The sequence below is a fragment of the Ovis canadensis genome, chromosome 8 (genome assembly GCF_042477335.2).
Source record: "Ovis canadensis isolate MfBH-ARS-UI-01 breed Bighorn chromosome 8, ARS-UI_OviCan_v2, whole genome shotgun sequence".
Classification (NCBI taxonomy): Eukaryota; Metazoa; Chordata; class Mammalia; order Artiodactyla; family Bovidae; genus Ovis; species Ovis canadensis.
The window spans coordinates 63643912-63657751 of NC_091252.1; the positions used below are offsets into that span (position 1 = coordinate 63643912).

At 37.9% G+C, this 13840-nt stretch overlaps 1 protein-coding gene across 2 annotated transcripts in view; it reads right to left on the reverse strand.

Moving 5' to 3' along the window:
- Positions 1–13840, reverse strand: part of CYB5R4 (cytochrome b5 reductase 4) — a 115888-nt gene that overhangs the window by 23740 nt on the left and 78308 nt on the right. For both annotated transcript variants that reach the window (XM_069598337.1, XM_069598338.1), the window contains 3 exons: positions 13267–13389; positions 2417–2557; positions 48–200 (listed from right to left, as the gene is read on the reverse strand). In XM_069598337.1, the coding sequence (XP_069454438.1) occupies positions 48–200; positions 2417–2557; positions 13267–13389 (417 nt within the window). The remainder of the gene's footprint in view (positions 1–47; positions 201–2416; positions 2558–13266; positions 13390–13840) is intronic.

Here is a 13840-nt window from a genome sequence, read left to right on the forward strand (position 1 = left end):
TGATCCAATCTAGAACACAATCTAAATTAAAAAAAAAAAAAACTAACCAATCTGAAGATGATCAAGCTCTGGTGTGAAGAATCCAGCAGGGTAGATTTTGATCAAAAAGTAGATGTATATATTGTTGGGAAGAACTGGTTCCTTGAACTCTGAGAATAAGGAATCAGATACAGGTGTATATGGCTTCACAATTTCAGTACCTGGAGAAAGTCAAAATAAAGAAATTAAATTCTAAAAATCTAAACAAATGAAGATGAAACATAAAAATGTTATGATGCTATCAGTATATATTTAAAACTGTACCCTTAATGTGAATACAGTTGTATGTTCTATATGTATAGAGCACATGTATATATACTCTAAGCCAATATGTGTTGAAATGATTTTAACAAATCAGAAATTCACCATAATATGAATAATCTGTTTTTATTAAGTGTGGCATAAAATGATAGGATTTTATGCTAATAAACTTAAAACAACCATCTATGCCATCAGCATATAAGTTTTATAATGGGCCACAACAAAAATGGCATCAGAAGTTTACACAGAGATATAAGAAGATACTTACACAATAATTTTAATTATATACCAAATTTTTAACAATGAATACTGATGGCCAATGGGATAATTTGGGTTCTAGGAAGGCATGAATTTCACTTTTTACTTTATATTTTTGAATTATTTTAACAATTTATCATTTTATGTATTATTTTGGTAATTAAAAAGAACACTAAGCCAACTACTACTAAGACTATAATAATAAAAAACCAGGTAAAATTAATAAGAAGCCATGTTATATTTTAGCTAGCCAAAATCCAAAAAAGAGGAGTGAACACATTTGAAAGACCAAAATTTTATACATGGCTCCTTTACATATATGAAATTAACTATGTGTAAATTATATACAATACTTTGACAATAAATACACTGGGGAAGATATTAGTTATTGAATAACTAGGCATTAGTGAGGATGAAGAGAAAAACTGAACAGTATCTATAATACACTATATTTATCAAATCCCGGCTGGTAGTCTGTGAAGCTACTTGCTGGAAACACTAGGACTGACATGGGAATGTTACCTTTTGCAGCTTCAACAGGTTAAGAAGGTATTAGACAACAGCTGGAAGGGTGTTTAAAACAAGAGGTAATTTGGGGGTGAAAATAAGGGAAAGAGAATTTACACAGTAAGGAATACATTTACAAGAGCTTCTTTTACGGGTGGCACATGAAAGGAGATCATCTATAATCATCCACTTATTTTCAGCTTTATAAATTCAACTTCATAAACAACCTTGAACTTAAAAGTGGCTAATAAGAGATGCCGGTGTATGTTTCTGGTAGCTGTCTTCACAGAAGACTGTGTGCTCTCTAACCTCTTTCTTTTAAGGCTTTGTTAGTAATAGATTCCCTGCGGGAGGTAATGGCAACCCACTCTAGTATTCTTGCCTGGGAAATCCCAAGGGCACAGGAACCTGGCAGGTTGCAGACTTGGAGACAACTTAGGAACTAAATAACAACAAAAGTAATAAATTACAATGCTGGTGGCACCGTCCCTGTTCAGTTCAGTTCAGTTGCTGAGTCGTGTCCGACTCTTTGCGACCCCATGAATCACAGCATGCCAGGCCTCCCTGACCATCACCAACTCCCAGAGTCCACTCAGACTCACGTCCATCGAGTCAGTGATGCCATCCAGCCATTTCATCCTCTGTCGTCCCCTTCTCCTCCTGCCTCCAATCCCTCCCAGCATCAGAGTCTTTTCCAGTGAGTCAACTCTTCTCATGAGGTGGCCGAAGTACTGGAGCTTCAGCTTTAGCATCATTCCTTCCAAAGAAATCCTAGGGCTGATCTCCTTCGGAATGGACTGGTTGGATCTCTTTGCAGTCCAAGGGACTCTCAAGACCCTTCTCCAACACCACAGTTCAAAAGCATCAATTCTTTGGCACTCAGCCTTCTTCACAGTCCAACTCTCACATCCATACATGACCACTGGAAAAACCATAGCCTTGACTAGACGGACCTTAGTCGGCAAAGTAATGTCTCTGCTTTTCAACATGCTATCTAGGTTGGTCATAACTTTTCTTCCAAGGAGTAAGCGTCTTTTAATTTCATGGCTGCAGTCACCATCTTCAGTGATTTTGGAGCCCCCCAAAATAAAGTCTGACACTGTTTCTACATCTATTTCCCATGAAGTGATGGGACCGGATGCCATGTGACGAGTGACAATTTCTTTGTTCCACACAGTGATGCAGCATAGCTAGAGTTCCCACTTGCAGGCACCCAGCATCCACAAATCCAGAAATGGGATATCACAAAGACCAGCTGCCCAGAAACATTTCACTAATAACCTACATGGGTGCTTAAATTAGTACTGATTACAAACTCCTTATGAAAGAAAATGTTTCTGCAAAGCCTTACCTGTAATAGGTAGCTTGAGGTAAACATGTTGCCCTACTGGCACCTGAAGATGTGTGCTCGGTGGCAGCATTAAGCAGAAAAGCTTCGTATCATGAGTCACATCTTCCTTGGAAACTAACTGGCATTTTCTGTAGAACAAACCTAGAAAGAAGTTCATTTTCTCTTAGTGACAAATTAGATAAGAAGTACTCCCAGACTTACTACTCGAAAGCACACACTCAGTTTCTGTTCTTTAGTGAGCTTGAATTTCACCTACAGGCCTATGACATTAAAAAAAATTCATCACTATTTTGAAAATCTTATAATGTTAGTTTTTTCCATTTTACTTCCTGACATACCCATTTTCTAAAACCTGTAAATACTTCCATAATTTGAAAAAACAGCTCTATAAAGTGAGTGTTATTTGCTCATATCTGTTTTTATAGCATGTTAAAACCATTACAGTCTAAGAAATGAAAGTCTAATTTTTTCTTCTCAAATTTACTTTTTAAAAGAATTTCATCCTTTATGCCTCATCAATAGCTATGTAATTAAACTGTAGATGTGAAAAACAGTTAATAACCATCAAAGCTCATTTTAAATTCTTTTCTTACAGAATGGCAAAGTTCTGAAACTCAAGCATTTAAAGTTTAACAATACCAGCACTATTTAATAACTTATAAATATTTCTTTGATAAAGGCAGGAAAATATACATTTTGTGTCTCTGTATGTGTGTTATATATACACAAACAAAATTTATATATATATGAATTATAGGACATTTCAACAGTCAAAATATGATTAAAACAAAAATAAACAGGTTAATAAGGGTATAAGCTCTGATTATCTGGAAAAATTTAAATGAAATACTGAAGATGGCAGGTTTGTGGTACTAAAATACAAATACAAGGAACCAAGTATTTCTATAAATACTGGAAATATCTGAAATTAATACCCTAAGCTCAGGAAATATTTGCATACAGAGCAAAATAATACCATTGGATTGGAAGGTATTATTACAGAAGTTCTAAAAGCATGAATATTTTCACTGGCAAATTCTCTTTGAATGTAAACAGCATACCAGAGTAGACTAATGACACTGATTTGTTTCATAATTTCCTGTTTTTTATAAAACAGCATTTACAGAGATGTATCAGGAATTAATCCTAATAAAGCATCTTTGGCCATGTGAAGAGTCGACTCGTTAGAAAAGACCCTGATGCTGGGAAAGACTGAAAGCAAAAGAAAGGGGTGGCAGAGGATGAGAGAGTTAGATAGCATTACTGATTCAATGGATATGAATCTGAGCAAACTCTGGATGGTACTGGAGGTCAGAGGAGGCTGGCGTGCTACAGTCTGTGGGCTCGCAGAGTTGGACATGACTTAGCGACTGAACAAAAACAATAACAAAGCATCTTATTATCCTAATTATGCTCTTTTTTTTAACCTAAAAATACTTAAGTAGGTAAAGATTTACTTCAGACTTTAGCATGTGAAGGCCCTACATCGAATAATCAATGGTTAGTAGACAACTAAAATTCACATAGAATCCTAAGAAACCATTTTGGTTACAGTTTCATCCAATTCTCTTCTTCCCTTTTCGCTTGGTCCCCGAAAGACCCTGGTCACTACATCTTTCTACCTGCTACCATGGTAGCTCAGCGTGCACATAAACTTAAGAGTGCATCGTGGCCAGGTCAAAATTTAGACAAGATCATGGCCAAGGGTACCATCCCAGAATTATACCAGAAGGCCTAATCCAATGCTAGACTGATGAAGGATCAAAGGAGCTAGGCTCACCCACAAGAAAAAATGAAGGTTCAGACGATCTCCTTATCTCTTCCTCTAGACCATTCCTGTGACCCAGAGTGGTAATGTTGGGTTGGCCACAGAATTCGTTTAGGATTTTCCATAAAGTGTTACAGAAAAACCAGAACAGATTTTTGACCAACCAATATGTGATGAGGGCTTCCCTTGTAACTCAGTGGGTAAAGAATCTACCTGCAATTCAGGAGACCCAGGTTCGATCCCTGGGTCGAGAAGATCCCCTGGAGGAGGAAATGGCAACCCACTCCAGTATACTTGCCTGGAGAATCTCATGGACAGAGGAGCCTGGCAGGCTAGAGTTCATGGGGTCACAAGAGTCGGACACGACTTACATGACTTAGCGACTAAATCACAATATGCGATGAGACCTCCAGGTCTAAACACGTGAAAGTTATAAATCAGACAAGTAACTGTTAAATAAAATAAGTTCTGTGCTGTACCCTGAAATGTACCTTCATAATGCCCCTTTAGAAGGCTAGGTTCAAATTCAGGATTCGTGAACTCCTCAGAGTTCCATGCAGGAAGAAGGCAAGGAGACGAGAGCTGCACCCCCAGACTGTCAATGGCCTGAATCTTGCTCTTCTCAGCCCTGCTGTCTGACCCTGAGTGGAGCCTTATGTGGATGTGGGGAGACTAGCCCATACATTCAAGCTCTACTTGCTGTCCCCATAACTAGCCTTGGCCACTCCTTGGATAGGCTTCCCAGGTGGCTCAGTGGTAAAGAATTGCCTGCCAATGCAGGAGACATGGGTTTGATATCTGGATTGGGAAGATCCCCCAGAAAAGTGTTTTTGCTTGGGAAATCCCATGGACAGGGGAGCCTGGTGGGCTATAGTCAATGGGGTCGAAAAGAGTCAGATACAACTTAGTGACCAAACAACAATTTCATGGATAGAAGTGGACTGGGGGTCATTTGCACAGGGAATTCTGGGGCTCCAGATACCTGGAGTGCAGTGATTAAGGAAAGAGCTTCAATTCTGGGGGGACAATTCCTTGCTTTGCACACTCCTCATCCTGTGAGGGATGTGCAGCTGGTGGAGAGCCCTTGTGTTGTTCTCCATGCATGGAATCCAAGGTAGGAGTCCCTCGTGAAAAGGTCTGGGGGCCACAGTGCCTTCCTCTAATCAAATCTAGTGCATACCCTCTGATGAAAAGACTCATCTTCAGACCTGACAATTTCACCTCTAGCCTTTGTCAGAAAGGATTTGTTACAGTAAGTCTGCATCTCTTTGACTATACTTAAAACACAAGGAAACTTTGGGTTACAATGATGGACTGGCTTTCTAGACAGAGAAGTAACACAGTATTCCTGCTATTTAACACTGTGAGATAATGTCAACATCTTTAAGTGTTAGTCGCTGAGTTGTGTTTGACTCTTTGCAATCCTATGCACTGTAGCCTGCCAGGCTCCTCTGTCCATGGGATTTCCCAGGCAAGAATACTGGAGAGGGTTGGCATTTCCTTCTCCAGAGGAACTTAGTGACCCAGGGATCGAACCCTGGTCACCTGCATTCAACATCTTACCAATAAAATAATAAAACTGCCATAATTTCAATGGGACATGCTAACAATAGGTTCTAAAAGTCTTAAGAAAGATTTAAGAATGCTTTTGTCTTTCACTCTTTCACTTATGCTGAAGAAAGAAGTCACATAGGCCTGGACCTAAAACATGGGGATAAAGGAAGATAAAGAAGATTTGTTGACCTGAGTCTGAATAATGCTCGTATTTAAGGTGTCAGATTTTTGGTTTTATAAGGATAACTATACAAGAAAATGAAAAACTGAAAATAAATATGAGATGGTAAAACGAAAACACAAGACAGAAAAACGTTTGTTCAGAAACCTAACTTACACACATTCTTTTCCAGGTTTTTTTTTCATTACAGATTATTACAAGTTATTGAATATAGTTCCCCGTGCTATATGGTAGGTCCTTGTTATCTATTTTATGTATAGTAGTGTGTATCTGTTAATCCCAGACTAAATTCTTGTAATAACATACAAATAATATCGAGATACTCAGGGTAACACTGAAACACTGAGGATAATATGGTAAACCAGGCATTCTTTATTCTTCTTGTTGAAAAGAAACTACAGCTTTCCTTCTAGAGAGTAGAATTTCACAAGGCAAAAATAAAGACAAAGTTCAGTGGGAGAGAGCAGTGAAAGAGCACTGGATTGGGAGTCCACACCTTCCTGTTCTAAGCACTTTTTTGGCCATGCCATGCAGCATGCAGGACTCAGTTCCCAGACTAGGGATTAAACCCATGCACCCCTGCAGGGTAAGTGTGGAGTCCTACTGGAATTCCCCTAGTGTTCTTTCAAAGCATCTGTTCACGCCCATTTTCCCTGCTGGAAACAGGGGCTTACAGAAGTTAAAAGTTCGCCCAAGATCACAGAGATCACTAGAGATCAAGATCACTAGAGAAGATGTGGGATGGGGGAAGAAGTTATGAGAATTTCTTGCCGCAATTCATAAGCCTTGTTCAAAAAGTTTGAGAACTATCATTATAGACCAGTACATTGTCCTTTAGCATCTTCCTCATTATTTTAACCATGTCGGTTCAAACACAAATATCTATAGACTAGCCCCCTACCTTTTACAACTCCCTAGTAACTATTTAATGTCCAAATTAAGGAACCAGTTCAGCAAGTCACCATCTATCTCAGGTACCTCTCTTCTTCAACATCCCCAGCAGGACACCTTGGGATTTCATCATGCTATTCAGAATAGTTTGCAATTGAAAACTTATGAATTATTTCTGGAATTTTCCATTTAATATTTTTGGACCACAACTGACCAAGGGTAAGTGAAACCTCAGAAAGCAAAGCTGCAAATAAGGTGGGAGTGGGGTGGGGGCACCGTATTTGTCTTTGACTCTGATCTTGAACATGGGGTTCCTAATACCCTGGTAAATTCCTAAGTAATAACGGAAAACTAGGAACATCTTTGTTCTCATGTGGTGACTCTGGGTGGATTCCTGGATGGGGGCTGGTCACCAGAAAGACTGAGTTATGGTCAAAAGTTTGGAATTTCCTGTTCCATAGCCCACCCTCTGGAGAGGAAAGAGGGGCTGGAAATGAACTTATGCAGAAGAAACAACAAAGTTTTAGTTATTATGTGCTTTTAAAAGTATTACATAAACTGCAATTATGCTGCTGTTTTTAAAAATTATTCAGCCTTTGTTCTAATTTTGATAAGGTTTTCACTTAACCTCTGGTGGTTGCTATTCAGTCCCTAAGTCATGTCTGACTCTCTGCAGCCCCAAGGACTGCAGCACTCAGGCTTCCGGGTCCTTCACCATCTCCTGGAGTTTGCTCAAACTCAGTGATGCTATCCAACCATCTCATCTGACCTTTGTAATATAGCTTTACTATCCTCACTCAAACCACTCTTGCTTATATGAGTAAGAAAACATTCATAACACATCTTCAAACACCCAGGATGATAAATGTGTATGGATACATGCTTTTTCCAATTAGTAAATTGACAATAGAGCATAGATTCCTTTCTGTTTTAACTATTACTATTAAAAATACATTTGAAATGCATTCAGTTCTTTTACTACCTTACCTAGACTGATGTGAGCTGAATCTTTCTTTCAAAGTGAGGATTTTGTTGAGTTAAACATCAGTGTTAAGCTAAGAAAAAGGCAGCTTTTCTTCCAAGACTAGGTTCAATGGAGTCCTTAGACAATGAGGCCCATATCGTTTAGTAAGGTTGTCACTAGATTTGAACATCTCTTAATCTGTGCTTATCACCTTTCCTCAGCTTCATAACTAATAATTCAGTCAACATTATACATTAAAGTGCTTGAATTCTAAGTTTTTAAACCATCTATTCTGTCTTTTAACATAGTAAATAATTTCTTATTTATTTATAGCCTGCTCCATCTATTCCGTGTTTCTTCATATTCAGGCCGTTCTGCTAGAAATGAGAATAAGACAGCAACATGCTAAAGCATCTTATAATTAGTGTGCAAGTGACAACTTTACACCTGCTGGGCTGAGCAGACAATTTAAAAGCATAAAATACCATGAAGTTCTATTTGCTAGCCATAGGATTCTCTTCTTTTCCAGTAATTCTGAATGACTGTTTTAGGCAGCAAAGAAACATGGCTGCACAGGCAAGAAAGGGAAAGGGTTGGGAAAGGGTTGCGAAGGTGGATCTTTATACACTGACAAGAAGAGCTGTTGTTCCTTATGACAGCGAACAGCTTGCCTGCAGAATCCCAGGCCCCGTAGAAAGCCTCAATTAAGTGACTGCTCACAAAGTGTCAACAAGCACGTTTACAAGTACAGACAGCACTTCTGGATGTGTATGCATATCGTGTTAGCAATTAAGAAGCCCTGATAATAGTATAGGTCAAATTATGCAAAACTGCCATTTTTCTAGGTAAAAAACAAACAGCAGTGGTTTCATACAGTTCAGCATGATTTAAAAACACAGTTATAGATTCTATATGTATTTAATCTAAAGGTTTATTCATGGCTATTGACATATCAAAATTATGGCACAACTTTTCAAAATCTTGTTTATTCTTTAGTGTCTCAATATTCATTTACTGAGCTGTTAGTTATCAAATTTACAAAACAACCTTTGTGTGATGATCTGAATCCCCATATTAAAGGTAATCACAATTAGAATAAATTTTTAGGCTGGATACAGAAATAGCAACCCAATATTCTATTAGTTTCTGACTCTTAATAGACAAGTTTCTTAGTCATATCACACACACACCACAGCACACAAATACTCACTCATAATCTTCATTTTTGAGAAGAAAAAAATAATTGGAAGTGCCCAAGTTACAAATGGTAGTCTGGTTCTATTCATACAATTTAATTTATCAACTGTTATGCCTGGATTCAAGGTAAAAAATGAAGTAGTTTCTCTGCTCTGATTATGTTCTTTGCTATATTTAAATCTTTTGTGTAAGTAAACTCTAGATTTGACATGAGAAGGTACTGCATTAAAAGTCTTCAACTCACATGCTTAGTTTCAAACAAATTTTTTTAACTAAGAAAAAAGGAAAAAGCCAGATATCATAAAAATTGATAATTCTGGTAATACACACTGAAAATCTAGGAACCACATAATTGGAGTAAACATTTGAACTTACTGACAGCAAGTTAAATCATAATATTTTGATGATATAAGTATTCAGCTTTGCTAGTGCAGAAAATAGCCTATAGTTTTTATCATGAGTTAGGGACGAGAAAGGACAAAGAAGAAATGAATCTGCGCTAATTCAGGAAAATAAATAGAAAAAATCCCCTAAACTCTGAGTCATTTTCCAAAGTAGAAAATCTAATTCACTGAAAAATACAAGTGTGGCTCCAATTTCACACAAGAGAGCTAAAACAAACTATGGTGGCTCACAACTCAAGCCAAAATTTATAGTAGGGATAAGAGAGTTCATGGAAAGCCTCAGGAAATTATAGGGAAGAATACTTGAGCAATGTTCATTCTAACTATTTCTAAATAGAGGTCAACCTTGTTTCTCAGTATCATTTATTTCTAGGACTTAGCTTTTATCTGGTTTGCTATGATTTTTCAATCATTAGAGAGCCAGATAATTTCAGGGCAACAGATTTTACCTTAATAATATCTTTTTGCATCTTCATGGTCTTTTACCTGTTCTTCTTCTGATCTGCTGCATCTGCTATTATTCCTCTCTCTTCTGCCTACCTTATACCATGCAACTGAGACCTCCTGCTCTTGGAAAATGAATCCATTTGACCTTTCCCACATATGGCTTACATTTTCTTTCTCTGCCACCTGCAAAGGTCTGGCACAAAACGTACCCAGTAATGATATCTGGAAAGTCCTTCATGACTTTCTTTTTTAAGTTACTTTCAAAACATTGCTTGAAATTCACCTTCATTCATGGGGAGTTGTTCAAGGTCAGATTGATCTGCATCTGTTCACTTAAGGTTACCTTAGAATATATTCAAGTTTGCACTAAGTAACTTCCTCTTATTGGCCTATGGCTTGATATAAGTATTCTTTAACCCCATGTTTATGTATGTTCTTTCTTTCACCTAGGAAAATAATTCTGATGATATTTATTTGTTACATACCACAATACCTAAAATAGCATTCCACACACAATAAGTACTCAAAATGCAGCTACCTGATACTTTTCTGAAAATTAAAATATTATCTACAAATATATTTTTATAGTTTTAAATATTTAAAGATGGTAAACTGAATAAAACGCAATTAGTTTCTTCTAACCCTTCCCTAAAATAAAAGCAAAGATGGTGTATGTGTGTGTGTGTGTGTGTGTGTGTGTGTGTGTGTGTGTGAGTGAGTGAGAGTGTTTGGTTGTTTTTTAAGGCATAGCCTGTAAGGATAGAAAGAACTGACTCAGTTAACTCGAAAGCTAAATCCCAAACTAGACATACAAAAAGCCAAGAATCAATCCATCTATAATATAAGATCTCATTAAGGCTCAGAAATTGGCAGGACCAAGTATCTCTGGAATCAGAGGGAAGGCAGAACTGAAACTGCTTTCTGGATTAAAGTTCATTTAAGAAGCCTAGCTGTCTTCCCTAGCCCCACCTTTCTGAAGTCTTTCCCTATTTCACACACCCACAGGCTGATTCTCTATTATTCTGGCAAAATATCAGAATTTTGCTCTCTTGTAGAGGGCAAAACAAAGGGTCTCTGGATTGTGTATATTTTATAGGCTGAACTGTGTGCATCTCAATGTTCAACATTGAAGTCACATCTCCAGTACTAGAGAATGCAACTATATTTGGAAATGCGGTATTTTAAAAAGTAACTTAAAATGAAGTCATTTGGATGGTCCCTAGTCCAATGAGCCTGATGTCCTTACAAGAAGAGGCAACAGGGACACAGACACAGAGGGAAGATCATGTGAAGACAGCCATCTACAAGCCAAGGAGACATGTCAGGAGAAGCCAACCCTGCCAGAATTTCAGTGTCAGACTCTAGCCTTCAGACTGTGGGAAAATAAACTCCTGTTATTATCCCACCAAGTCTGTGGTGCTTTTTAATGGCAACCTTAGTAGACTAATACAGGACAGTTGACAAAACAAATTTTAAAAAGGAAATTAAAGTTTACAGATACCCCTGCCTTCTTTTCCCAGGTAACTTTTGAAATGTTGGGTGCAAGGTAGAAAACTGTTTAGAGACTCCGGCAAAACACCGGCATGAGACTTTTCTGATCCAGCCACACAGCGAATGTTTCTTTTCTGATCCAAAGAAAGGATCCAGCCACACAGCCAATGTTACTATTAGCAAGCAATGCCCACACACACAGTTTCCAACCAGCTTTTAGAGTTCAACCCAGAAATACGCACAGACAGTCAAGGACCAGCAGACATTCAAAAGACGCATCTAATAGGAAAGACAGACCAAAACGAGGCTAGGCTACACAGGGAAACAAAAACTCCAAAACACTATCAGTAATTCTTAAAAAGCTAAGAGAAGGGAGTAAATAGGATGCTAAAACAAATAAACAAAAATCAAAAGAGTTCTCTGAAGTTAAAAATATGAAGGTAGAAATGAGTTACTCAACAGCAGTTAGAAGACACAGCTGAAAACAACTCCCAAAAAGTAGAGCAAAAGGACAAAAATGAAAATGAGAGAGGAAAGACAAGATAAATAGAGAACTGGTTAAGAAGGCTTAAAATGAGATCACTTTTAGGGACTTCCCTGGTCCAGAGGTTAAAATTCTACCTACAAATGCAGGGGACAGGGGTTCCATCCCTGGTCTGGGAACTAAGATCCCACATGCCGTGGGGTGACTAAGCCACAGCTACTGAGCCTGCACACTCTAGAGCGGTGCTCCTCAACAAGAGAAGCCACTGCAACATGAAGCCTGAGCACCACACTAGCCAAAGCCAGAGCACATCAATGAAGAGCAGCTGTGCCACTTCAAAGGACCCAGTGAGGCCAAAAATAAATAAATAAAAAATAACATATTTTTTAAAAAGTCTTAAAAAAAAAAAAGAACACTTCTAAAAAGTAAAAACAGACCATGGAGGAAAGACAAATCAGTACTTTCCAGACACATGGGTCTTAAGCTTCCATAATGGAAAGATTAGCACAAAGGATGACCATTTGGCACAAAAGTTGAAGACAGACCTCCATTAAGGTCTATCAAACTATGAAATTTCAAAACACTTGGAACAAGAGGCAAATCCTACCAATTTCCAAAGAAAATATGGAGTGCATTCACTTTGTGAAAATTCATCAAGCAGAACACTTATAATACACACCTTTGCCTGTAAGATGTTACACTTAAATTAAAAGCTCTAAAAAATAAAGGAAGAAAATGAACGGTATTATCTTTAGGAAGCAAACTCAGAAACTGGTTTAGATAAGCACAGAGGCAATAATCGTGCCTTCTCTAATAGAAAAACAAATTAGATGTGCCTACAGGGCATAAATTTTACTTGTTTTGTACCTTTTGTAACGGGAACCTGGAGGAATGAAGGCGTGAAGGAATGAAGGGTCTAAGTGGGTATTCTCCATTTAGCCATCATTACTGAATGAACCCATTATGCCTAAACATTAGCTAGCAAAGTCAGAAATGTAATCTCTGTTTAAAACAATAAAAAAGGAGGGTAACAAACCCAATGCCCCATTTCAATTCTTTAGAAAGAGATACATGGAGAAGGCGATGGCGCCCATTCCAGTACTCTTGCCTGGAAAATCCCATGGATGGAGGAGCCTGGTGGGCTGCAGTCCATGGTGTTTCGAAGAGTTGGACACAACTGAGCAACTTCACTTTCACTTTTCACTTTCATGCATTGGAGAAGGAAATGGCAACCCACATCAGTGCTCTTGCCTGGAGAATCCCAGGGACGGGGGAGCCTGGTGAGCTGCCGTCTATGGGTCGCACTAGGTTGGACATGACTGAAGCGACTTAGCAGCAGCAGCAGCAGAAGCAGAAAGAGATACAAGGACCCTTTGGCTCACTCAAAGAGGCCCTCCAAATTATGGTACAATTGAGCCACTGACATACATTTTCATGAACCCAGGACTCAAAATAACAGCATAGCCTACCTGTATCTTTCTTTGGAATAATTGAATTATGATTCTCCTTGGGATGACCAAGGCGTTTCCAAGAAGTATTCTCTTTTTTCTTCAGGACAATCTCTATTTTTCCCACATTCTCAACAACTAGCACTGAAAAGAAGATAAAGTCCATTTGTATTCATTGATATGAGAGTTTATTTTTAAACCAGTCTTTCTTAAACAACCCAAATGTCCTGATCTGATATGAATGAAATTGATCATTAGTGAAATAAATAAAATTTTTGGTACATATTCCTCAAAATTGTTTATGTCTTATATGATGTTAAATCCAGTTTATCTTAAATTCAGATTAACTTCTTTCAAATTAATGTATCAGAGGCCACACTAATACATAATGCTGGTTTTCATACAAATTCAAATAGAGTCATGGCAACTAACACAGCTTTAAAAAAGAAACCTTAAATATACAAACTAGCCACTGAATGAATAGACAAAAGCAAATTTAATTTATACTCTATTAACATTTCTTGGGATCTGAGAGTCTTATGAGTGAATTCAGTAAACCAATATTGACCTTAATAAACAGAAAAGGCTCCCGGAG